Source organism: Accipiter gentilis, chromosome 14 (genome assembly GCF_929443795.1).
Source record: "Accipiter gentilis chromosome 14, bAccGen1.1, whole genome shotgun sequence".
Taxonomy (NCBI): domain Eukaryota; kingdom Metazoa; phylum Chordata; class Aves; order Accipitriformes; family Accipitridae; genus Astur; species Astur gentilis.
Genome location: NC_064893.1, coordinates 20,548,745 through 20,570,700, shown reverse-complemented (window position 1 = coordinate 20,570,700; position 21,956 = coordinate 20,548,745). Strand labels below are relative to the sequence as shown.

Below are 21,956 nucleotides of genomic sequence, written 5' to 3'. Positions count from 1 at the left end.
GCAGGGATGCAGTGGACTGAGCAAAACAAACCCCAAAATAGCAGCAGGTTTAACTTGCACAAAGCAGAAATCTTCTGAAAAGCCAGCACGATGGCAAAGTCTGATCTCTGTTCCAAACGGCTTTTGTCTGCAGCTTCGTAGCTTCTGGTCATGTGCTGCAGCAATCCTCTAAACCTTCTCATTCTGAAAACGAGACAAACAAAGGCCCTCTCTCCACTAGCAGGGTACAGATTTATTTTCCTCTGTGTCTTTATGGTTCCTCAAGTACAATAGGGACCTCTATTTGGGTTCGTTCCCTGAGACATGAGGGTAGTATCAAATCTCTGTTATCCTTATGTACCCACAGGGCCATGCCACCCAATGGGACTGTCGGTGGGAGCTGGAGTGAGGAGAGGGCTGAGCCCACTCCACTCCGCGTGCTGCTGGTGGTGCTGGAGCTCACAGAGGGGCAGGTATGGCTCTGCCTTCTCCCCATGCCCATGGAGCCAGAGACCTTGGCTGCAGTGGCAGCTGGCTGTCTTGGCCTCATGAACCTTGGATGCTCCAAATCACGTATTCCAGACTGCTTCAGAAAATGCTTATTTTGATGGCGGCACCAATGTTCTCCATCACCTGATTTTATACATCTTTCTACCTGTCTGTGTATTCAAATCCTTCCTCAGCTCACCCTTTTGTTTTTTGTAATGGCCTCCCTGTCCAGTGCCCCTTTTTCTTTCTCCTCTCTGCTTTGGGATTCACAGGCCCAGCTGAGACAGGCACGTGCCAATGGCGAGAGGTCAGTAGCTTGACAAATGCTGGAGGAACTGTGCTGCCACTCATGTTTTCTCAGAGCTATGGGACCTATCAACCGACTACATCATGGTCTGCTGCCAAGAAAGGGGCAGGTGCAAAAGGGATTTTGAGAGTGAAAGAAATCTTCCTGGGTAATCAGAAAATGCCTCCTGCATATGAAGTTTGTATTTTGGGTGAGGAGCTGAAGGCTCCACCAGTGACCAGCAGTGACTCCACCAACACGCTCAACCATCAAACTGTTATTTGGGCACCCACTCATGCAGGGATGTGCTGACCGTTGGTGCTGGGCATCTGCAGAGGGGTAGGGAGAGGAACAGGGAGCAAATGGGGGAGGGTACGAATGGAGGGCAGTAGATTTTGGCTCCAAAAGGGCTCCTCTGGGCTCAGTTCTGATGTGCCCACGGGGCTCGGTCCTCATCGGCTTCTCAGGTGCTTGTTCTTGCATACGTGTGGCCCAGGATGGGGAGCATGGAGCCAGAGGAGGGTCACACAGGAGGCAGAAGTGGGGTTGTAGCACTGTCACACCTGCAAAGTTCAAGCATGTAAAAGTCCCTGGATCTCCCACCCTGGACGTGGTGCTGCCAGGGGACAAGGCTCCACCTTGGAAGTAGGCTCACCTACTTCCTTCCTTGCTGGCAAGCTCTGTGGATTGCTGGTGGATCGACAATGGGTCGCGTCCACATGCAGGAGGTCTTGCTGGCGTTTGGGAGGTGATCCATGCTTCATTACCTCTGCGAGGACCCGGCATGTGACCCGGCATAGCCTCCGGTGAACAGAACACTTTGTTCTGACCCTTTGCACTTCCCTGCCGGCGAGCTGCCCTCTAATCCCCGCAAGGAGGGATTTTCCTCTCCTACCCCAGCTCCCTGTGCCTCAGTCCCCTCGGAGAACAGTGGCAGGGTAATAATTTACTTCCTGCCACAAGCCACTCCTTCGGACTTTTCCTTTGACCTTCAGACCGAATCACCAAAATAAAAACAACAGGAGGGAGAGCGGCACATGCTGCTGGAGCGTGGCAGTGCCCACCAGCCCCACTGCCAGAGCCCAGGAGGCCGGCTCCCCGCACCTCCCTCTCTGCAGGTAATGTCGGTGTACTTTCTCTGGGATGATTGCGACTTTCCCTTCTCTTAGTAAGGACTTAAACCCGTTTGGGAGAAGCAGAGGTTTTTGTGAAGGGCTCGTCCCTTGCTGCCAGGGACCCAGCCAGCACACGGGAGACCTGCTCCGTGGGGTCTGGCTCAGGGTCAGAAGCTGAAAGTGGAGGGGGTTTGAGTTCCAGCAGTGGGGTTTTTTCCCAGCTGTGGAGGAATCCAGAGAGGAGACAAGCAGCCTCCTTGCTCCCCCTGGAAATATTGTAATAGGTGGAAAGCTTTCTTGCATTAACTGTGCCTCCCCCAGGAAACTTCCATCACCAGGATCTTCCATCACCCTGCTTGTGTCCGCAGCCCCACATCAGCTCACCTCCCTGGGTGAGCTCCCATGGGGATCAGCCACAAGTGTTTCTGACCCTGCGTAATTTCAGGAGCTGGCAGACCAGCAGAGGTAGCTGGTGACCGACCATGTGTGTCCCCATGTCCCCAAACCACCTGCACGGGGAAAGGAGGCTTGGGACGCACTGGGCTTTTGCAGCCAGCACCAGAAGGGTGAGGTTTGCACCAGAAATTTCCAGTTGTTTTGGCTGTGGTGTCCCAGGCTGTGCCTCTGGGACCAGGCTGGGCCTGGTGAAGCTCAGGGGTGCTGTGTCTGGCATCCCTCTAAGGGGGCATCCCTGACCCCCTTGCCGGCAGGACAGGGAGAGCTGTTCCTGCTCAGTGCCAGAGCAGGGGAACAGAGGTGGGCTCAGCAGATTTCAGCGAAGGTCGGCTGCTCTTGCACAGGGGATCACGGGTCCTGACAATGCCTTGAGCAGCACTTGGCCCAGTTTGGACTGGGCTGCCCACTGGATCTAGTATATATAGCTCTGCTGGAGGCAGTCTCTGGCTGTGCCAGCACCAGTTGCTTCTCAGGTTTTGCATGTGGATAAAAAGGGGTGAAAACATGCATCCCATGCAGTGGAGCTGGAGTCAGCAGCTCTCGGGGACGGGATGGGGATGGAGCAGGGCAGAGGGGAGGCATTCCTAGGAACGCTTTGCCCACAAGCTTTCCTAATGAGCCCAGCACTGTGCCAGCAGCGAGGGGCCTGGTTTTGGGCAGTGCAGCTCCCCGAGCCGTCTCCAAGCTGCTAAGCCCTGCTCAATCCGGCCGGGAAACTGCCTCTCTGCCCTTGTTCCTGCCAGGCTGGTCACACTCAGGGCTTGAGCTGTGGGTCATGGCCCTGAGTGTGCACTCTGTGTCAGACTGACTGTGCTGCAGGAGAAAAGAGGCGCTCATCCCCCGAAAGACGGTTGTTTGGTTTTTTTTAAGAAAGGCTCTAGAACACAGGCTGTAATGTGTCCTGATGTCCTTCTGGGGAGGAAAGGAAAGGAGAGCAAGCAGGAGAATTGCACCTTCCGCAAGGACAAGGCTGGCCAGCTGCTTCAAACTTTGTGTTATTTATTCTGAGACTGTGCCTGCACTTAAAAAACACTTGGGATCAAGAAGGTCCCAGCCAACTAATTTAATGGCAATAGTAAGATCAGGCATTTATTCCTCTGAAGATGTAAAGGCTTTACAAGAGATCAGCAATACTCTGCCACGTTCATATTTGTAGAAATGGAGGCACAGAAAGTTCCAAGAGTTGCTCAAATCCACTTTAGCTGTCCTTTGGAATATAAACCTGATCCCTTTGGAATATAAACCTGATCCTGATCCTCCTCTTGGCTCTTTTCACCAAAACATAGAAACTTCCCAGCACCCCTGTGGGACTCCTTGGCAAAATCAAGGGCAGTGCCTAAGGCAGAGCCCTGGCTTTTTAACACTGACAGAAAAATATAAAGAGGGGGGAAAAAAATTTTAAATTTTAAATTTTAAATAAATATATGGTCACCAATAGTCTATTTAGTCTTTCTTAAATCCTCTTAAGACAAAGAAATAGGCTCTGACCTTTTAAAGAATATTCTATCCTATCCTATCCTATTCCTTACCTAGCAGAGATAACTGAGTAGCCAGACATTTTAGGTCACCTTTCACTTCAGGTCAATGGAAACTTGCTTTGTGCTCTCTAGAGAAATATTTGTTTTAATCTTATCTGGACCCTACCCTGCAATTCCAATTGCTCAGAACTTTGTGGTTCCAGTTCAGTGAAACTTTTATGATTATGGTTATGGATATTGCTAGATAGGGAGGTTAAGATAGTATACCTTTCTTTCCCTATCAAATTGCATATATGTGTAGCATATAAAATACTATAACAGAGAGAGAGGGTGATACTTCTCTGCATCTAGAGACAATGGGTTGGACCTGTTGTCCACTGGACATGTCCTGCCCCAGAGAAGCTGCAAATGTGCCTTCCCTGGGGTGAGTGGCACCGGCCAGAGCTGGCCCCGCTGGGAGAGACCACGATCAGCCATGGAGGACCATGCAGCCCTCAACCTCTTATAGGGCTTGGGGAAGTGAAGGCAGCTTTCCTCCCTTGGTGAGAAAAGGAAAAATGTTTCCAAGCACAGGCAACGTCTGGAGGCTCTGAGCTGTGCCAGCGCAGCTGAAAAAAAAATCACCTTTCTGTGGCCAGGGCTTGCTCCCACCATGGTCTGACCAAGTACAGCCCAGGCAGGAGACGTGCACAGAAGGGGTTAAATTGCTTGAGAGCCTCTCATCACTTCTGAACCCAGGTCCAGCCAGAGGTTTTCCTGGCATAGATGTGCTCTCTGGAGGGCAGGGAAGCAGCAACCCTGCACAGAAGACCAGCAACATTGGCAAAACCTGACATTGACACCAGCAGATCTCCGGCTTTACTAGAATTGTTTAATTTTGTTTAGGAGCCTGCAGGTGCTGGGCAGGGGAAGGGGCCAAGGCCAGTCCCGGTGTAAGGTGTGCATGGCCACACCTGCAGCACCTGTAGGGATGCGTGCCTGCATGCCTACATAACGTATGTGCCCTGCAAGTGCTCCCACAATCAGCAACCCCTTCAGCGCGGCATTAATGTGTCCTGTCATGGGCAAGAGGCAAGGGCTGCTGCAGGCTGCTGCTGGACATGGCCATGGGTACACAGAGGCAGGGCAAGGGGGACCATCTCACCTCTTGCACATGAGGAGGGTTGCCTGGGTGCGTAGCACGCTGGAGGCTAACTCTGCGCACATCTACCTGTTCCACTCATGTCCTCCATCATGGGGACAACTGCTTGCCCAGGACACCTCTCCAGGGAGAGTCATGGGGGTCTCCAGGGCAAAGCCCTCTGCAGCTGCCCCGGGCATCTGGTGGTGTCTGATGTTGAATCCCCAGGTGGGGACCTGCCCTTATGCTGGGGATTTACTGGCAGTCCACGTGTCCGTGTGCTTCCAGGTAATGTCTTCTCCTGTGCCAGGGAGCCACTGGTGCCTGGGTAGTCACCCTGGGTACAGGGAGGACAGATTGGGTCTCAGCTCCTCAAAAGCATCGAACAACAAAATCCTTTCCTGAGAGCAGAAACCTGTGAATTTAACAGTTGTAGGGTAAACATCTTTGGTTGTACAGAAGTCAAACAAGTCAACCGGTACCACCCAGCTCTCTTCCAGTGCCCTCTATCTGCCAGTCCCAAAGCTCTTTGGAGAGGAGTGCAAAGAGAGGGACACCAGAGCGGTGGCAGAACACCCCGATGATCTCTACCAGACCGAGTGCCGGGTGGATGCTGGCCAGATGGGCTCAGGGAGCCAGCCCTGCATCCCAGAGCCGTGCCTGCTGGTGGGCAGCCAGCACTGCACCCGAGGGCTTGTTTCTACTCTTACTCCTGTGTCCTTCACCTTTGCAGCCAGAGAAACATCCGCGTGCTCTGCTTCCTGAGGACGCCCGGTGCCAGTCCCTGAGCTCCAGCCCCAGCCGTAAGGAGAGGGAACTATTTCGGCTGGCTTTATGTACGTGGCCTGGATGGAGCCCTCCTCCACTGCCCTGGGGAAGACGAAGGGTAATGCTCCTGGCTGGTACGGTGTCACTAACCCCCTGGGGATGATGAGGGCGTGGAGGAGGCATCCCCACGGAGGTCTCCCACCGACGTTGGGTTGCGGAGCAGCTGGCAGAGGGCAGAGCCCCACTGCATGCCTTCCAGCCTGGCTTCAGCCCGGCTCAGGCTACAGCCCAGCCTCGCAGGCACGGACAGACGGGGCTAACCCTTCCCAGCAAGGGCTGCAGGAATCCCAGCTCCTATGGGACCCGTGGGGGGCCCAGAAGGTGGTTCTGTGCAAGGGGGGCAGCAGCTTCACATCGCACACCTGACCCTGAGTTACACCCAGTGTGTGCCCAGCCCTTGAGTGTTAGCAACCCTTACAAATGGAGGGGACACGATGGACAAAACCAACCCAACCGTTGCTTTGTCCATCAGTGTCTATTATCATTACTGGCCTCACTCCAGATTAGATATTTTATGCATTCTAGCTGGTAAAAACTTTTCCTTCCAGAATCCTTCTGCTTCCTCTTCTTTGGATAGAAAATGGATTTTTAATTAAAGATGCCTTTCTGTGGAAAATAAAATCAAGTAGATTTTGTTGATAATACCAAGGTTTTTATTGAAAGAAACAAAAGCAGAAGATACTGATTTGAAAATGTAAGTTAGTTGCTGAATGAAACTTGACCATTTCAATGCATGTAAAGGCAAAACTGGAGAAAATAAAAACATAACAGGAGATATTTTTAAAAGCTGATGATGCTAATAGCTTGAGGATGTTGGCTGAGCAAAATACTCAGGCTTTGACCTGAGAGAGAACGGTATTTCAAGCAACATGCTGCTTCCCCTCTCTCGTTACACGTGGCAATGAGCACATCAGATGTTTCAGATGATTTTCTCCTGGTAGCTCTAGTTTGGGGTTAGACACCTGTCCCATGGCAACCAGCCCCTCTGTTCTCCCCAGGGAAGGCTGCCCAGACCTCTGCCTTTACCACCTTGCACCCACTACTTAACTTGCTCTATAAGCTGGCTTTTTTCCTGCTGCAGCTGAATGCAGGGAGATTTTCTAGGAAACTACAATGGAAGCAAAAAACAACTGCTTTATTTTTAACAAAGAGAGAGAGAAGACACCAGCCTTTCTCCAATGTCTCCTTTTGCTCAGAGCTTAGTCTCTGTTCTCTCAAATCACCGTGTGCCTCCGACATCACGTTTTCCCCTCCATGTGTGTTTATGTTTGCATTTAATACTGCTGCAAAGCGCCAGTCTGGCTACCCTGGGCTGCAGCCTTCCTGGGTCAGTGGAGGACACTGGAAGGAGCAGCTTCTTCTGGGTTTGACCTGAACTAAATGACAGTTTTGACCTTCCTCCAAACCACAGGACAGTGGACAAATTGCCAGCTTACTAACATGTAAAACATTGTTCTGTACACGAGATACCTGTTGGGATGCAATTTGCTCCTAGCCACCACCTGCACCCCTCCCTCCTCATCCAAAGCTACTGCCCACACCTAAATTCTCACTCCTTGGGTATATCTAGCAGGTGTCTCTTCATTTTTTGCAGCTGATCAGCTTTTCCTGCTCTCTTTAAAGGGCTGCAGTGAGCTGGTAGTTGTAGTGTGATCACCCTGAGGAGGTGTTTATGGGCTAAATGAACTGCTGTAGGAAACAAAGCTATTCCCCTGTGAGTTTTAGGAAAGAGCCTTGGGCTTCTGGTCTGCCAGGGCAGCCAGTAGCAGGGCGGACTAGAGCAAGGATGGGAAGTGTGGGGAATGAGGGGTCTCTGTGCTTGCCTGCTGTGGACTGCTTCTCATGCTTCAGGACACAGCCTCTGCCGGTAGAAGTGCTCCCAGGTGTGTTTGATGCTTTGTTCTCTATTTTCATGGGATTTTTTTTTTTTATTTTTTATTTTTTTTTTTGCAAAAAGCTGCAAGCTTTAGCCACCTGCTGTTTTCTTCCAGCTTTGCATGTAGTTTTTCCTCTAAAATGTGGAGGGTTTTTTGTCAGTGGTCTCCAGCTTGCTCGGAGCTGGAGCTGCTTAGCTGGGGTTCCTACTCTGGTTTGCAGTGTCCCTGGGGTGTAGGGGAAAGGATCCACAAGACAAAATTAGACAAGTCAGGTAGGAGCTCTGCAGAGGGCAGCTAAGAAAGCTTCCCCAACTGAAGAAGTCCTTTAAAGTCTTAACCTCTTCCTGGACTTGCTGTGTGCTGTAGTGCCTCAATGGGAATGAAAGTGGAGCCCAGTGCTGGCCTGGAGCTATCTCTTAGATCTGTAGCAGGGGAAAGCTTGAGCTTTTCCTTTTGCCAGTAAAAGCATGTGTTTGCAAGAGTCCTCCTTCCCACCTCCCGCTGTGCTCCTCCTCTGAGCTGAAACTGGGGCATCTCCCCCTTACGCTGCGTGCAGCCCCTGTGCTGGATGAAAGCTGTGGGCTGCCTTAGGTGCCCCTCTCTCATCCCTGCCCCTCGAAACCGTGTGCTTCTTCCAAAACATCGCCTGCTGTCCCAGTGACAGCCTGCCAGGCCTCCTTGCCTCTCCAGGCTGGCAACTAGCCCTTCTCAGAGCGGGAGAGGACGAGGGACTTGCTCGGAGGGGTTTGCAATCTAGGTTAGGTAGGAAATGATGCCGAGAGCAGTGACATCAGGGAAGAGGGTGGGAGGCAGCCTGCAGATGACGAGTCTATGATGTTGCCTCTCCGTGCAAGGTACGCGTTGCATTAGTAATGTGTTTGTAGCAAATAACGCTGGGCTAGCATGGGAATGTGGGTCACTGCTGGCAGAACTGTTGAAGGAAGAGGGAGCTGCTTGTGCTGTGCTGGGAAGAAAACGTATGTTACTGAGGGATGTTTGGTGGGGGGAGATTTAGCTGCAGTAACTGCTCCAACTTGTAAGTAGCAGCTTTATGTTGTGCGAGCGGGTGCCTACTGCCTGGGGGATGCCTCTGGCCCAGGTGTTGGGGTGAAATGGTCTTTAAGGGGGCTGTGGGGTGTAGTGGTTTGTGTCCCTGGTGTGCAATAGTCACATCATATCGGGAAACTCCTAGACTTGCTTGCTAATGCTCTCTGTGGCCCTGGCCATGCCTGGAGCATCCCTGCTGCCCCAGCAGGCACAAGGAGGGATGCAGCCGGGCATGTATAACCAAGGATTCCAGCGTATTTTCATGACCTATTTCTGATTCTGTTGTTGAGCATGTGTGCGCTCAGGAAATCTTTGTGCTTTAGGGGAAGTAGGGTTTGTTAGTGATAAGGAAAAGCCTGTTTGACTGCTCGGGAGATTTAAACGAGAAACTAACCTGGCTTTGAAGGTGGACTCGGGCTGGGGAAGGTGGCTCTGAGCCTGAATAGAAAGTGATACAGGATGGGGATATGTCTATCCTAAAAACGTGTGTGGTACTTCACTGCAGAAAGAGAGACTCTTGCCTCAGAGCAAGTACATTTAATGAAATAGCTTTGTTGGAAAACGCTGCTGTTGGTCAGCAGGGACTTGTTGAGTAGCTTCACTTCTAGCAAAGCAGCATTGGAGCAGAATGGGGCTCATGGAGGGAAGCACGAACAGGCTTGCCAGGCTGTGGCCCTGGAAGAGCTGTGCAGCCTCTGCGCAGCAGTGATGGCCCTGCCTCGCTGTAGGTTGTGGAGACCTTGCTAAAGCAGCCTTGTCCAAGCCCCTCAGAGCGAGTTGGGAACTTGTCCTGCATCCTGTGCTGCCAGCAAATACCTCCAAGGCAGATGGATGTGTTTCCGTGGCTTGCCCACATGCTCCCCAAGATGCCCAAGCTGTGACATGTCATTATTTTCCCCCTGCGTCTGGGATCAGAACAGGCTGACCCTACGGCCAAAACCAAGCTTGTGGGGGTTCAGATTTGGAGGGAACAGGCTCCATTGCCTGATGGAGCCACATGTATGGAGTGGAAGCGAGGTGTTAAATTGTGTGGCCTTGGTTGGGTTGCTCTGGTAAGAGGCTCCTGGGCAGGGGGTGGGAGCCCTCACTCTACCTACTGCTGCCATTTGTAGCCTGGCTCTTGTTCCACACACGCCTGCGTGCCCCTGGCCATCCCCTGTGCAGATCTCCTCCCTGGCACTGAGCTTTGAGTGAGCGTTGCCTGCTTGGAGACAGCAGGGCTGATGTCCCTCTGCTTGCAACCATGGTATCTGGCCAGCCTGTCTAGCAGCCTGTGGGACAGATGCAGCCCCAAGGCAGGCATTGGATGACCTTCAGTAGACCTCGGTGAGCCAGGGAGAGCCAGACTGTCAGAGAAATAAGGACTCTGCCCAGTGGGAGGAGATGGGGATTGATCTGTCTGGGTGCTGCCTGCATGCTGTCCCTACTGGTGGGTGCCTGCTGGGACGAGCTCTCGTATCTGCTGCAGGGCAATGTATCAGACAAGGTCAGGGTCTCAGACCAGCCTGATGTTGTAAGCTCACTCACTGAATGGTTTGTGGGGTTTTCTTTAAATTCCTGCTTTCCCTTTCTTATCCGTTCAGAAACTCTAAAACAACAGCCAGGTGGTTTCGGCTCCTCTGCCCCCAGATCCCAGAGCTGCTGCTGGTGGCCAGTTCAGTGGCTTTCTGGAGCGTGCAGGTCCTTCCATCTGGCAGATCCTAAGACCTGTGCAGGAAGGGCTCTGTAATCGGCTTGTGTTTACCTCAAAACTCGTTGTTGTCCTACAAACCCCTTGCCTGGGGAGATGGGCTCTGGCAGTTGGTGCTGCCTATTCCTTGGTCTGTAGAAGAGCTATTCCAGGATGACAACTTGCTTGTGTCTACAAAGGCCCATTTTTGGGTGGTGGGAGGGAAGTATATGTTTCTGTGAATATTTTGATTCTTTCCCTCCAGTAGCAGAACTAGGGCAGAGCCAGGGAGTAAAACTTGAGTCTTGAAATATTTGTTACCTACTCCTAAGTAAAATAAGCAACTCCTCCATACAGGCTGTACTTCTCAGGCTTTTCTCTTGCTCAGCCTGGGCAGTAGGGAGCAGGCTCTGTGAAGGGAGAGGTGATGATGATGGCTGCTGGCAACTGCCTGTACAGCTGAGCAGCAGAGATGCTCTGTGGTGGGAATCCCAGCTTCTGGCACTGGCTGCATGTCCTTGGGCAAGTCACTTAACTTGCTGCAACGTGTGTGTGCTGGCTTACCTCCTGCAGGGGCCTGAAAGGTTTCATTCATGTCCCTAATTACTCGCAGAGCCCTGAATGAAAGGGGCAGTGAATGTGCCAAGTGCGTGACGTATCCCAGTACAACATCGTCCTTGTAAGCACTCCCCTTGTCCCTCCTGGGGACCCGGGGTGGCTCAGGGAGGCTTGACAGTGGTGTTTTAGCCCGAGTCCCCTCTGCCATGGGAGAGGGTATCTGTTTTGTGGCACTTATCCCTGTCCTATGAGCTATTGAGGGCTCCTGGCAGGGCTGGGAGGGGAGCTGTCCTGGTTCCTATAATTTCCTGGTTATTTTGGTACGTGGGTGGAAGGGGGAGGAGGGCGGCTGTGGAGAGAAGAGCAAGGTCGGTGAAGAACAAATGTGCCTCTGTGCACTTGTGCTCACGCTGCCAGCTGATCGGCTTCAGTGCTCCAACTTTCCTCACAGAACTCATCAAGCACGGCCGTGAGAGGATAGGACAAACCATCAAGGCCTCCGGCTCCAGGCTCTGCTCATAGTGAGTATGAAAACCTCCCAGTGGGTGAGAGCCCTTTAAAAACTCAGCCTGATAACCCCTGCGCTGGCTCGGTGGTGAATGGAGCTGGCTGGCACCGGCCAGATGTGGGCAGTCCCGGGGACAGCCGCCAGCACCCGCTGCCGTCCGGCATCTCCTGCCATGGTCAGCCCGGCCGTGGAGAAGGGGGGCTCTGGGATGGCCGTGGGTCTGTGCCTGGCAGTGCACGGGGGCGGAGAGGGGGAGCACCCACAGGTGAGATGTGGTGGAGGCTGGTGGGAGCTTTGGGCCCCTTTTTTGAAGAGGTGGGGTGGAGGGTGGCTGAGGGGATGAGAGCCTTCGGAGCCTCCTTGCGGTGTATGAGACCCTGGTGGGGCTGAGGGGGAATGCACAAAGATTTCGGGGGGGGGGCGGGCAGGGGACAAGGCAAGAGTTGGGTTTTTTGTTGTTGTTGGTTGTTTGGTTTTTTTCCTTCTGTCATCTCTTTAATCCCAGCTTTTGCAAGGAGCATGGGGGAGCCCTTAAAACCAAAGGGAGGAATCCCTGGGGTGGCAGGACCCATCCTTCCCCAGTAACGAATGAGCAGGCTGGATCTGAACCAAGTGCTGTTCAAGTCCACCTTCTCCAGCCCCAGCAGCAGCTGCACTGGGTAGATGAGAGCCCTGTGCTTCAATGCCTCTGCTCACCGAGCCAGCCCTGGCTGCTGTGGCCAGCCGCTCTTCCCTGCAGTGTCAACAGCCCCAAACTGCCCTGGTCTGCCCTGCCCTGGGGGAACGGCCTCTAGCTGCTGCCAGCCCAGATGGCATGTGGTGGTCAGACCCAGCTGGACTCTCCTGGCTGCCCTGTGGGGACGTTCATTGGGTTGCAGGGCTGAGTGCTGCAGCATCCTGCTGCAGTGGGGGCTGCATCTGCCTCGAGAGGGGTCTGGCCATGGCCGGGAGGGCTGCAACATTGTCTGGCCCTGATGCTCTGTTGCTGCTGGGGCTGTGCTGGTCTTGATATGTTGGTGCCCTGACCAGTCTCTGCTATTGCAAATCAAGGGCTAACTATGGCATTTAATATGCTTGTGCTTGTTCGAATCACTTGTGCGCCTAGGAACCTTTCCCGCCCCCATCTCCTGTCAGCGTGCACCCACCGTCCCCTGCCTCCCCCAGAGCCTGTGCACCCTCACCCCCTGGGATTAGCAGTGTGACCAAGGAGGTAGCTGGGGAACGCAGCTGAGCTCTCCTGTGACAGAGGGGAGCACACACTGGGGTCTGCGCTGATGCCTGGCAAGTTCATGGTGTGAAGCTGTGTTTCTCTTGGATTCTGTTTTCATTACTGGCTTGCTCTTGTTTTCCCAAGTGCTGAACGAGTTGCTTTTTTAATGGATCGTTCCCGGAGCCCGGACAAAAGCACCCAGGTGAGATCATGGCTCTGAGCCAGCAAGCCCTCACCTTTGGGATGAAGAGAGGGTTGGTGCCTGTAGGAGAAAAGCAAGGAAGAGAGCCTGTGCTAGCCTGCTAGGAGTCTTACTGCTGCCTTGTCCCTGTGAGTGATGCTGGGTAGAGAAAAAGGAGAGCAGAGAGGCCCTATATAGCCTTTTGGACAGGCATAATGTTCCCAGAGTCTGGGGAAGGGAAGACTCCTGAGGAGCAGGAAGAGGATGAAGACCGTGAGTGTGTATGTACCTCCTTGTCATTGGGAAGAGGGAGGCTACACCTCTGTGGTGATGCGTATGCATAAGGCCACTTCCAAGGCCCCAGACTTGGCAGTTTTGGGGCTTAATGGGAGTGGGCAGAGGGCTGCAGGGTTTGGGAGGGATGCTGGTGCCCTGCTGCAGGAATGCTTCTCTGTCTCAGAGCTGTGCACAGGGCTTCTTGCCTAGCACCTCATTGTCTTGGTGCTGCAGTGAGCAACTGAGCCATGCAGTGTAGCAGCACAGCAGGTCTTGAAAGCATCAAGTCAGGAGCTAAGCAGTCGCTTAGTACTTTTTCTTTGTGCAAGTATGGGGTGAGGACTTCGGCACAGAGTAGCTTAGTACAGGCTCCAGCTTGGGGATAATATTACTTTAGTGCATAGCTCTGTTCTCCCTTTCCCCATCACTTAAGTTTGCCAAAGCATTCATTGTGTCTCTTGCTGATCGGTGTTTATCAATGGCTTTGTGCAAGTGATGCTGTATTGAGGAAAGGAAAGCACAACCTGCAGCATGGTCCTTGTGACTAATATTATTGTTATTCTCTCTAGCCTCCAACATCAACTGACAACATCAACCTTGGACCTTCTGCTAACCCGAAGTAAGCTCCCTGCAAAAGCTGGGTAGGGTATGGAGCATGCAGTGAAGAGATCTGGCAGGGGAAAGCAGTTGGTCTGTGTGTCTCATGTGGGTGGTGTCTGCAGAGTCCTAACAATTACTTTATTTGGCCTTTAATACCATGTGTATCACTGATGCACCAGCTTTCAAGACATTCAGCTATAGCTGGTCCCTGTTATCATAATCATCCTCTCCTGTCCATGTCTGCAGCCCCTTGTCCCATCTCTCTTGAGAGGTAGTAAGGGAAGATCTTCCTTGTCACTGCTGGCTCCCTGATTTCTCTAGAAATGGGGATAAACTGTTTCCCCTGCAAAGGTGCTACTTGGTCCTAACAGCTGCTTCCACCTGCTGCTGTGTTCAGCAGGTGGGTTGCTGAGGGATTGCTCATCCTCTGCTGGGTGCACTGACATACACAGTGCGAATGTGCTGTTTGCTGGGAGTGAGGGTCACCTGTCCAGTGCCCTTCAATCCCTTTCACAAACACTGGTGTTTCCAAGAAGGAACTCTGATTTGATGGTAGTGTTGCTGTTGCACGTTTCTCTCCCAGAAACATTAACTTGTTTCATTCTTGCCCAACAGTGCCAAGCCAACAGACTTTGACTTCCTGAAGGTTATTGGCAAAGGAAGCTTTGGAAAAGTAAGTGGGTTTGTACAGGTGGGCTGTAGCTCTTTTAGAGGCATCTTGGAAAAAGATTTTCTTGCTGAAGGAGTTTCTAGCTGTGTCTTTTGCTTGCACCTCTCCTGAGGAGTTTGGCCTGAGTGGGACTGAGGCCAGATGAGACCTGAGGTAGGGTTTTCATTGTCCATTCTTACTCTGAGCTCTCCTGCAACCTCTCTAAGGACAGAAGTGTGAGGTGTTTTATGCTCAAGGTGGTGAGGAGCACTACTTGATTCAAAATAAGCTTCAGAGTTGTTCAGCTAGCAAAAGATCTCCAGGCAAACCTGTACCTTGTGAGATAGCAAGAATCCACTTTAAATGGGATTGTTGCCAAATGTTCCAAAACTATTTTCTATTGGGCGTGTAAGAGATGTATGTGGAGATGTTGTGTGCTTTTTTTTCTGGCAATGAGAAAGTGCTGGGAAGTCAGAGGGCTGGAGCTTGATCTTTAAAACTTTGTACCTGACCCTCTGAAGCTGCACTCTCTGTATCATCACTCACAAGAGTGAGCTAATGAGGAAACACTAACCAAATGGCAGAAGGTGAGACTGAAACCTGTGACCAGGACCTTCTGTTGCAGGTTCTCCTGGCCAAACGCAAGTGTGATGGGACTTTTTATGCAGTGAAAGTCTTGCATAAGAAAACCATCCTAAAGAAAAAGGAGGTATGTCTGCTCTCCTTGGCCACTTCTGCAAATAGTGGTCAGTGTATAAGCTATCCTGGTAATGCAATTGAGGTGTCTTGTGGCTGGCATCCATGTAGACAACTCGCATGTTAAACATGGATTTCTCTGTGCCATGGGAACATGGAGAAGAACTGAGATGAATCAGGTCAGAAAAGAGAGTGGTCCCCTTCCTGGGGCTGGAGATGACCCTCTTGGGCTCCCAGTTTCCACCTGTTTTGAAAACAGCAGTGAGCCCCTATGGCAGACTGCACTGGACCCTTGCCTGAAACTCTAATGTCTTGTCTGCTTTTTCACAGCAAAACCACATCATGGCAGAACGAAATGTGCTACTGAAAAATGTCAAGCACCCCTTTCTTGTGGGACTCCATTACTCCTTCCAGACCTCAGAGAAGCTTTACTTTGTGCTTGACTATGTAAATGGAGGAGAGGTGAGTGTACTTACAGGCTTTATTTTAACCTTCTATTTGGTCCTTCCCAAACATGCTGCTTTATTGCCTAAAACTGTTTCTGATCAGAAGATAATGATGCTGAAGTATAATGTTGCTTTGTCTGCTGGCAAGGACCAGCCAGGAGTAGCTGGCATGCTATCTCACCTGTAAATTGAGTGAATATCTTGCCGGCTATGACCCGAGTCAGATGATTCCTAAGGCAAGGATACTGAGAAAAGCATGTGTTAAGGGTGTTGTAAAATCCTATGGGGAATATGAGAAATACTGATTTTGGCAAAACCCAATTGTGGGCCAGCTCTAGATCCTAGTCTACTGCTTGGGTGGTGCCATTGCAGTATGCTAGATTTCTTTTTTTTGTCCTCCAGAAGCTTACCTTTTTTGCAGCTGTCTTTTTCTGTGCTATCTGAAACTGGCTGGGAGATATTGTTGACATGGATGTCTTGCCCAAATAGAATTCATATTGGGGGTCTTACTGGGTTCAGCTGTGCATGTACCACTTCTCATGGCCATACTACTACTATGATTGGCCTGTGAGTTGTGGCAAGCTAGGAAGCTTAACTAAATCAGCAGATGACCATTTTGGGGGGAATGAATTCTTAAGTGAGGTGGTGACATAAAAGGAGGACAAATGAAGTGATTTCTAGAAAGGTGTTTGGATTGCTTAAAGTCACTTGCTTTGGGCTTATTCGGTGCTGTTAGTGTGCTACTTGCTGCAAACCAGTTTTCACTTGAGTAGCTGGCTTTCAGGCTTGCTCCAGATATCCTTCAGTTTTTTTTAAAGAAATGATTAACCCTCTCATCTGCCCGTAGCTGTTCTTCCACTTGCAAAGGGAGCGCTGTTTCCGTGAACCCCGGGCCCGATTCTATGCTGCAGAAGTTGCTAGTGCAATTGGGTATCTGCATTCCTTAAACATCATTTACAGGTAAGGCACATCTCCTGCTGGGGAGAGCAGGGGTACCAAGTCTGCCCAACCGGGCTGTGTGCGGTGCTGGAGGGGAAAGAGGCTTCACTGGGGCCCTGCAAAATGCAAGACTGGAGTAGCTGAAGAATCTCCTACCCCAGACAAGACAGTGTGCTGCTGGCACTCTATCCTGCAAGAGGGATGGTGTCTGCATGGGACCTGATGGGCAATAAATACTCCCAGCCTGATAGTGGGAAGGAGAGAGAATGGTTAAGTGTAAAGATCTAAAATAAACCTGGCTCAATAAGTAAGGAATTCTCTCGCAGTAACAACTTATGCATAGATATGTAGGGAAATGCAGGCTAATACCTGATCCTTTATGACAGCAGTCTTTTTATGTTTGCATGTGTGTATGCTGATACCCAACAGTGGTGGGAATATGTGCTTTGGGAAGGTCTTGGTGAACTGGACTGGGAAATCTTGTTAGCTCCTGTTCTTAGCTGATGCTGTTTCAGGTCTGGCTCTTCTAAATATCTGGCCAAATGTGCTCAAACAGCATTTTTTGTCTTGCAGGGACTTAAAACCTGAGAACATTCTCCTGGATTGCCAGGTATATTCACAGCTCGTGCTGCCTGCCTTCTGGTTTTAAAGCATCAGAATCATAAACGGAGGACTGTGGTTCTGCAAGCTGGGCTATAGCTTACTTCATTGTATGGATTTTGTATGTATGCACCACTGTATTTCTGTGCAGATCCTACAAGAGGGAGTGAGCTTGCCCTCTGCAGAACTGCACACTTGGGGCCATCTCAGCTCGCTCCCAAGAGCTGGGACCTAACTTGTGGGCAGGGATCATGGGTGCTAAGAGCAAGTTGCTGCTGCTACTCTGGTGGTGACTGCTAAACTGACTCTGGGATAAAAGTGGTGGCAAAGCACAGCAGTGCTGGATCTCCGCATAGCTATAGAGTTGTAGACAAATTAAAAAAAAAAAAAATCTAGAATCTACTTTCTCTATGGGCTCCTGTACTTGTACTATAGGATGTCCAGAAAGTGAGGGAGGGGAAGCACATGAGCAGTGGGGAACCAAAACATATATGAGGTGCAATATGAAGGCCAATGCTTGGAAATCCTCTCTTCTCTAGAAAGAGTGGGCCAAGCTGAAATGTCTCTCTTCTGTAGGGACACATAGTATTGACAGACTTTGGACTCTGCAAAGAAGGAATGGAGCAAGAGGAGACAACTTCTACTTTTTGCGGCACTCCTGAGGTACAGCACATGCTGGGGTTTCACTGTGACCTGGGGGCTGAAAACCTTCAGAGACTTGCTACTCTGAGTCTCAGACTTGTGTGGGTGTTCACGTCTCAAAATATGGGTTCTGTGAATTAGATCACCTTGGGCTTTTTGAGGTTGTCAGCCTGAAGCTGGAGTTCAGATAAGGTCTTTCCTACTCAGCAGAGACAGTTTTACCTATAACAGCTGATTAGTACTCTAAATTTGCTGTGCTATCAGGGGTAGGGATCCCTGCACTCAGAAATGGCCAGTCTTGTGAAACTGGGGCTGCTCCAGGTGGCTGTGGAGACAACCTTGACCCTGGGAGCCCATGAGCAAGGCTATGAGCAGGCTGTTTACCTGCTCTAACACCCTGGAGCTGCAAAACAAGGAGCCTGCTGGTATTGACATACACAGGACCTTGCTCCGCTCTTATGCGTGTCCTTGCTAAGCAGGAGCTGCAAAACACCCTGTGTGGAGGAGAGGACCAGGCTCTCCTCTGGAAAGTGAACACTGCTCAGAGGGGAGGGAATGCCTTTTCTCCAGTGCACCCTCAACTAGGTTTTGCTAAAACTGATCTCCAATTTGGCTTCTTGGAGGCTTTTTTTCTGCTTCTTACTGAGCTGGGGATTTTGGTAGCACTTTGGCCTAGGTAATGCACCTGTCCTGTTGCCCCTTCTGAGACAGCTTGAAGGGTCTGTAAACAAGGTACCTTTCAGTATTCAAGCTCAGAAGTGGGCAGGAATTTCCTGGTGGGTGCCCTCTGCTTTCAGTGGGGACCCACTTACGCAATAGTACAGCATGAACTAAGCAGGGATGTTTGAGCTTAGGTTTGTGGGTTTTAATGTGTGTTGGTTTGGGTTTTTTTTGTTTGTTTTGTTATTTGTTATTTTTTTCCCTGTCCTAGGTAGGGAGCCTGATAGTACACAGAGATAATCCTGTGAGAACAGACTTGGTGTGCTGCTTGTTCTGTAGGCCACTTAAATTCTTCCCTGTTGCTGCTTGGTCGTGGTTATTAGCAGTTTTGCTGCTTTGGACAGACTTACTGAGACAGAAAACTGCAGCTTTCTCAAAACCACAGGAGCCTCTTAGAGGTGTAATGTGTCAGTGCAGGACAGGTTTGCTGGTTGAGTTGTGGTGGGTGGCAAATTCTTGTAGAAGTTCTGTATAGGAAGAGAACATTCTGTAGCCCTGAAAAACACTTTGGGGGTTTTAGTAGGTGTGTCTCAAATCTGTTGCTCTGATGCAAGTGGAGAGTCTATCAAAGCATAGTAGGAAACACATCTGTGTCCTTCCTAATGCATTTGCTCAGTTTGAACTGCAGCCAGGTTTGTGTACTTATGAGGACAAAGCCCTTCCTTTATAATTTGACTCACATATTTACTTCTGACTCTTCCCAGTACTTGGCTCCTGAGGTGCTAAAGAAGCAGCCATATGACAGGACAGTAGACTGGTGGTGCCTAGGAGCTGTCCTCTATGAGATGCTGTTTGGACTGGTAAGTTTGGAAGCTGTTTTATGTTACGTGGTGGAGAGTTTATTTTTGAAAGTTGTGATGTGAGGTTGGTCTGGTGTTCACCTGTGAGGTTGGTCAGGTGGTACCTGACACAGACAACTGAACCTTAAATTAGATGACCTGCTTCAATCATACCATTGCCCTTTGAACAGAGATATCTGTTTGATATTTGAGATATGGCAGGTCTCCCTCATCTACTTGCTACAGGACTCATTTTGACCTGTGCTGTGTGGTTCCTTGTGGTAGCTCATGTTTTACCTGCCTGCTTCTCCTCTCTTTCAAATTAGCCTCCTTTTTACAGCCGGGATGTGTCTCAGATGTATGACAACATTCTGCACAAGCCACTCCAGATTCAAGGAAGCAAGACTGTGGCAGCTTGTGACATCCTCCAGGGACTTCTCCACAAGGACCAGAAGAGGAGGCTGGGTGCCAAGACAGATTTTGTAGGTTGTCTCCATTAGGATCAGGAGGGAGGATGGCTAGGAAACCTTTCTGTTCTGAGCCTTTCTTTCATGATAATGGCACTGCCTTGAGAAAAATCTTCTGATGCACACTTATGTCTCTCCAGCCCCCTAAAAGGGGCATATGGGGTTGACTTGGCTTTCCAAAGGGAAACACTATGATTCAAGGTGTGGTGGCAAGCTAGGACACCAATGTGTGATGGTGTCATCTCCCTTCAAGGGATTACTGGACCATGACCCTCCTGTACTAAGGATTTGCTACGTGGCCCCTACATGGATATGTGGTAGTTCCAAGTCTTGCTTCAACTACTTAATGCTGTGAAACCAGCTGGCAGGTGCTGGAAAAGGAGGGTTGGCAAAAGACTGACTTTTTTTCCCCACTGCTTTCTATGCAGCTTGAGATAAAGAACCATGTATTCTTCAGCCCAATAAACTGGGATGACTTGTACCACAAGAGGATTACTCCTCCATTCAACCCCAATGTGGTAAGTGGGTATTTCTGTTGCTATCTGTTATATAGTGGTACAAAAGGAATCATCTCCAGGTGTCTTATGCTGACACTGAGGGATGCTGAATTGCAGGTTAGGGACTGCAAATGCAGTGAGTGATGATGATGCTTTTGGAAGAGCAGCTGTGTTACTGTCTGAACACAAATGGTTGTTTGAGGTCTGCTCACTTGAAATGACTATGCATGTCTCTGTTCCTTGGCTTAGGCTGGTCCAGCTGATCTGCGACATTTTGATCCGGAGTTCACCCAAGAAGCGATCTCCACCTCCATCACTCACACACCTGACCTAGCAGCCAGCAGCTCTAGCGTCTCGGATGCATTTTTAGGATTTTCTTATGCACCAACTGAAGAGGGCATCTAGGTTTTATAAGGGCTTTGAGAAGCCAGATTTTAACTGATTGGGTTTTATGTTTGGTGGGGGGTTTTTTGGTTGGTTTTTTTTTTGTTGTTGTTTGTTTTTGTTGGGTGGTTTGGTTTTTTTTAAAGGATTGGTACTGTCCTTTGCTCATGGTTTAAGGAAATTGGGACTAATATACTAACTGCCTGGGATGGAACAGAGCTCTTAACTTTTGCTCTTTGGATTTCCCTCTAAATGACTGTTCCCCTGGCAGGGAAAGTGGGATACTGATTATTATGATCTCCCTCCCCCAAGTGTCTTGTGCTACTTGGCAGAATTGTATTCACTCTGTGGTTGTATTTATGGTTGAGGTATGTACCACCATTCACATGAACAGCCATGTCCCTGTAATGGGCCACTTTTTTTTTTTTTTTTGTGGCGCTAACTCTGCCCAGCTCTGTCCAACTGCTTTGCCCCCCCAAATAGAGAGAGAAACTCTTCACACTACCAAGAGCAGTGGCTTCCTCCTTTTAAGTGGACTGTGCCACTTAAGCCATTTGTCCTGGACTGAGCTGGGCAGAGGAACTGTTCATTAGTTATTGCTCCACAGGTGGCTGCAGGCCTGTAAATCCTGAACTGCACTGTGGTCTTTCATGCCAGCTATTCCCTCCCCAAGGTGAGTGGATCGTGTATCTCTCTGGTCCAGGATAGGGATACTGCTGAAGCAATAAGGAGGCTATTATGGAGGAGCCAGTGTGTGGGAGGAAAATCCCAGATAAAAATGGGTGGGGTAGAGGCTGAGTTGCCTGGAAAAATAAAAATAACCTTATGGCCAAACCTGGGGTGGGGTGGGGGGTGCCTTCACAGCATATGCTTGACTTGCCTGAGGCACACCAACACTACTGCAACGAGCACGATCCGGAGCGCCATGGGGCACAGGAGGGCATGCAGCGAGGGGAGCCCAAGCCCAGCTCCGTACCCTGCACTGCGGTGGCCAGCGGTGCTGAGCGCCTCCATGCAGGACGGGGAGGGCAGCAGCGGACCTCCAGGCTCCAGCACCTGACTGAAAATGCCTGTCACTGGTGTAGAACAGTTCTTTATTCTGCCTTAATTTAAAGGCTGATGTACTCATTGAATGTCACTTCCCACTTTCTTTTTTTGAAGTAGTTTTGTTCTGTTGCTGTGGGGAGAAGAAAGGGGGCTAAGACCTTCTAACTGCAACACAGGGCTAAAAAAGGGCCTCTCAAGAAGTTGTGTGATGCTCATGCTGTTGCAAAGCTTGTGCTGGAACAATATTTTTTTTTTTTATCAGACTTGTACATGCTGAAGTTGTCAGAAATATGACATGGTTTATATTAAAGTGCATATACTGATGTGTTTCCCTCTCTGTCCTGTATGTAAGGGAGTGTGTGTGTGTGTGTGAGGAGAGCAGGGACTTGGTGTTATGCTGTGACTGAGAGGGG

At 50.4% G+C, this 21,956-nt stretch overlaps 1 protein-coding gene across 4 annotated transcripts; it reads left to right on the top strand.

Moving 5' to 3' along the window:
- The first annotated feature begins 1,784 nt into the window (after nucleotides 1-1,784).
- On the top strand, nucleotides 1,785-21,866 carry SGK2 (serum/glucocorticoid regulated kinase 2). Of its 4 annotated transcripts, XM_049816989.1 has the most exons (15): nucleotides 1,785-1,872; nucleotides 5,657-5,809; nucleotides 11,354-11,423; nucleotides 12,765-12,822; nucleotides 13,647-13,696; nucleotides 14,293-14,350; nucleotides 14,952-15,035; nucleotides 15,353-15,484; nucleotides 16,316-16,428; nucleotides 16,981-17,017; nucleotides 17,584-17,670; nucleotides 19,074-19,169; nucleotides 19,475-19,630; nucleotides 20,044-20,133; nucleotides 20,362-21,866. In XM_049816989.1, exons 2-15 carry the CDS (start codon nucleotides 5,758-5,760, stop codon nucleotides 20,515-20,517), a joined length of 1,239 nt encoding a protein of 412 aa, XP_049672946.1. In that variant the 5' UTR covers nucleotides 1,785-1,872; nucleotides 5,657-5,757; the 3' UTR covers nucleotides 20,518-21,866. The 4 variants fall into 4 exon arrangements, with proteins under 4 accessions (XP_049672946.1, XP_049672948.1, XP_049672949.1 ...); XM_049816991.1 differs by lacking the exons at nucleotides 1,785-1,872; nucleotides 5,657-5,809 and adding an exon at nucleotides 6,003-6,445; XM_049816992.1 differs by lacking the exons at nucleotides 1,785-1,872; nucleotides 5,657-5,809 and adding an exon at nucleotides 6,463-7,634.
- Nucleotides 21,867-21,956: the final 90 nt, after the last annotated feature.